The sequence below is a fragment of the Bison bison genome, unplaced genomic scaffold (genome assembly GCF_000754665.1).
Source record: "Bison bison bison isolate TAMUID 2011002044 unplaced genomic scaffold, Bison_UMD1.0 scf7180017864220, whole genome shotgun sequence".
Lineage (NCBI taxonomy): Eukaryota > Metazoa > Chordata > Mammalia > Artiodactyla > Bovidae > Bison > Bison bison.
Genome location: NW_011494792.1, coordinates 1211342 through 1215056, shown reverse-complemented (window position 1 = coordinate 1215056; position 3715 = coordinate 1211342). Strand labels below are relative to the sequence as shown.

The window sequence follows — 3715 nt, the reverse complement described above, 5'->3', positions numbered from 1 at the left end:
TTCTCTCTATTGTAGGGGTGGATTTTCTTTTGATTTACTCTTAAATGGAGATAAGAAATGTTAACAAATTGCCCTTTTAGATTTTCACATCTCTAAAGTGTCTGTGTTTATTTTTTTAAGAGGAGACCCATTACAGAGCATGCATTAAAAAGCTCTAAATTTCAAAGTAGCTTGCTGTGGGATAGATCGTTATGACCATCTCAGAGCTGGATGGGATGGATGTGGATTTAGCACGTTTTGCGGGTTCGGCACGTCAGGATCTTGATGTACGTGTCAACTTTACGTGAATCCCTGCGCAGGCAGTAGAACAGGTTATAAAATTCAGAAAGACGCCTGTCTTCATCGCTGGACGTCAGGGATGGGAGTCCTGACCAGCTACTGGGAGCCTCGTGGATCATCTTCAAGACTGGAACAATAATCTGAATACCCAAATGATAATGACTTCTTGTGCATTTTATTAATATACGCTTCTCTTTTTTTCTTCTAATTATCAAATAAAGATTTGGGGAACACATATGAATATAAAACTCTCTCGATACCAATTTTGGAGCCAGCCTATAAGAAAACAATTAGAAATCTAAAAAGTATAAATGGAACTCAAGTTTAGTTTTAACTTTCTCTTTTCTTCCTTCCCTCTCTTATCCGTTGATTTGAGGAGAACAGAGAAAGAAGTCAAGTGGAACTTCAATAGCAGATGTGCTGGGATACTTTGAAGAAAAATGTTAATCTTGGAAATTCTTTTCTCTAGTACTATTACTTTTGAAAATATTTCAATCACCAGTGCCCAGGAAGAGGCAAGCTTTTGGTGGAATTATGTGCAATGCAGGGAAGGCTGCACATGTCAAAAATTGCAGTGAAATTCTGATTCCTTTACAGTAGAATCTATCATTATGAATGACTAGGCTCCTGCTTTATGTAGTAGTAGTCTAACATAAAGTAGTGATGAACCTTTTTCTTACAAAATGAGATATTTCCAAACTCCTTACGCATTACAGAGGTCACCTCTTTCATTCATGAAGAAAACAAGAAAGCCCTCTACAGGACGCTCACCTTGCTGAATTGACTCTCTATGAATGACTGAAGTTTGTCTGACATGTTCTCAATCTTTATGGCGCTTGATAGGAAAGCCTCTGACACTTCTTTCATACTCTGCAGCTCCGTGACTAGATGGTACAGAGGATTATTCCAGGAGTACAGTAACATGAGTGTCCACTTACTAAGGTCTTCATTCTAAGCAACCATAAGAAAAGGTCTCATTAAAATAATGCTAATGCAGTGGATTTGGTAACATGTGATCTTTGCTCAGAGCAGCTGACCTAAAAAAACTTTTGGTTATTCCTATGTGCATGCAGAGATTTTTGAAGGTATTAAAAGTTGCAAAAGGATAAAATGTAAGCTGTTAGTTCACACTTTGCTGAAATATTAAAAATCTAGCTTAATTTAGGAACTGATTCTTCTGGTGTGTTCTAATTTATAACATAAAGAATTTTCTTTTTTCCTCTGAAATTCTACCACCATTCAGTGAGTTCTTTTGTGTTTGTATATTTCCGTGAGAGAATCTAAGTATTTACGCAAGTCAGTATGTGCTGCAGTGCCTGACCCAGGAAAGAGGGATTCCACCTGTGCCCACATCATTGTCACCCAGTGATTCATTCGTATTAATGAATCAGATGAGTCACTTGTATTGATTTTTGATTGGTAATTGTTTTATGATAGTACATCAAAGAGACAATGAAAAGACATGACATTCCTAAACAGGCTTCTCTCCTCAGCTGATCCCACACCAGCCCCCTGCTGACATCAGAAGAGTCTGTTTTGTTGACAAGTGTCCGGGCAAAAAATGGCACAGCATTGTCTTTAGTAACAGCATCAGTGGGATTCACAGTGGAGGGCCCCCCCTAGTTCACTACTACTAGCAGAATTGAGCCTGAAAATACCGGGGGCTGAAGATCTCTAGTTAATATGCTTGATATCTTTATAGCCATGAACTGTTTTACTGGTAAAGAACAGAGAACTGAATAGGATTAAATATAGTAATGCACATAAAGTGCTGAGTAAAATGTAAGGCCGTGTAGTAACTCTCAATAAACTTTAAATTTAAGCTTATTGAAAATCCCTCCTCTTCTCCCTCTTTGTCCTTTTTCCTTGTTCACCCTCATTATTAATGAGCTTAACAGGGCAAAAGAATGCTGGTATCATTAAGAAGGTTGTAGAGAGAGAAGATAGAATTTTAAGGTAGGATGCATGTGGAAACATTTTAAATAATGTTAGGAAGAAGGATAATGCAGGAAATAAGAAAGGAGAGATTATAACAGTGAAAATTTGGAGCTGCCATAAAGGATTGAGGCTTGATATGTAAACTGTGTTGTCCTCAGAACAGAGGCAAGTGTTGCGGCCATGAGAAGCAAGGCAATGTTTATAGGACTTGTAGGGGAGACTTACAAATTAAGAATAAAAGGCGACGGAGGAGTCATTGAGAATGAAGAATGAAGGTATCAGAGAAGTAGAAGCAGAATCAGGAGAGCCTTGAAAGGCAGATGCGAGGCCTCAGATGGTGCAGTATAGGACTCCCAAGTAGGAGTCACTACTAACAGGGAGTACTCAAAATGGGTGTATTTCTTACATATTCATAATTTTGCAATCTTATATTTTACCCATGGAAGTTCCTATTCATTTCCCATTTTCATACAGAATAATAGCTGCGATCCTGTGTCTAATGCATTGGTTGAACTAAAGTTGTCTGCATAGACAATTTATAGATCTGTTATTTATCTTGCTACTACAGATCTTTAGTCATTCCTTGATTTCCCTCATGCTTCATGAAGTGCATAATATAATTGTCTTCAACTGCTTACAGTTCCTCCACCTTTTTCTGCATGTACAGTTACCATAACCTCTAATAATCTGAAGTCTGGTAACCTACATGCTGTCTCGTTTGACCCGGTGAAAAACCCAGGTGAAAGACTCACGTTCGTCTGCTGGGCTTTATCTCTTTCTTCGGGAGTATGGAAGGAATTGGTGTGGCAGCTCTTGGTGGCATTGATATAGTACTGTTTGCCCTGGGCATATTTTTCATCCTGAAAGTGATCAGGCAATTAGTTAGGGTTGTTGGGCATTGAGTAGATGAACCCATTACCAGAACACTAACATGTTTGATAGACGTGTATTTTTTTTAATGGGGGGGGCATCACAAAATTTGAAAGTCATTCTTTTCCTACTTTTCTATACATTGTCTCTATAAAAATGATTTTACATATAACTTTTCTAAGTTTAACCTTTTCCCTTCTCTGTTTTTTTATTATTATCATTATTTTTACTATTTGAACCAAATATAGCACATATGTACCAATATTTGGTGCTTCCCAGGGGACACTAATGGTAAAGAACATTCCTGCCAATGCAGGAGATATAACAAGACTCAGGTTTGATCCCTAGGTGAGGAGCATCCCTTGCAACAGTGTACATCAGCATACTCCAGTATTCTTGCCTGGCCAATCCTATGGACAGAGGAGCCTGTTCGGCTAGTCAGTAGGGTTGCCAAGAGTTGGACACAACTGAAGTGACTTAGAGTGCATGCACGCACCTATATTTAACAATTTAATCTTTTGTTTACTTGGAAGAGTTGGAAAAAAAAGGACAGTCAAAATGGAGGATAAAAGAAAACCTAGTGAGTAAAAAGAACTATGTGAATTTAATAGAAACCTTTATTTATTTT

The 3715-nt window shown here is 38.0% G+C and overlaps 1 protein-coding gene across 1 annotated transcript in view; it reads right to left on the bottom strand.

Annotated features, from left to right (window-relative positions):
- Positions 1-227: 227 nt before the first annotated feature.
- Positions 228-3715, bottom strand: part of LOC104992626 (placental prolactin-related protein 1-like) — a 12232-nt gene continuing 8744 nt past the window's right edge. Inside the window, exons 3-5 of the mRNA XM_010845575.1 lie at positions 2970-3077; positions 1051-1230; positions 228-419 (exon numbers count right to left, since the gene is read on the bottom strand). Coding sequence (XP_010843877.1) covers positions 228-419; positions 1051-1230; positions 2970-3077 — 480 coding nt within the window. The remainder of the gene's footprint in view (positions 420-1050; positions 1231-2969; positions 3078-3715) is intronic.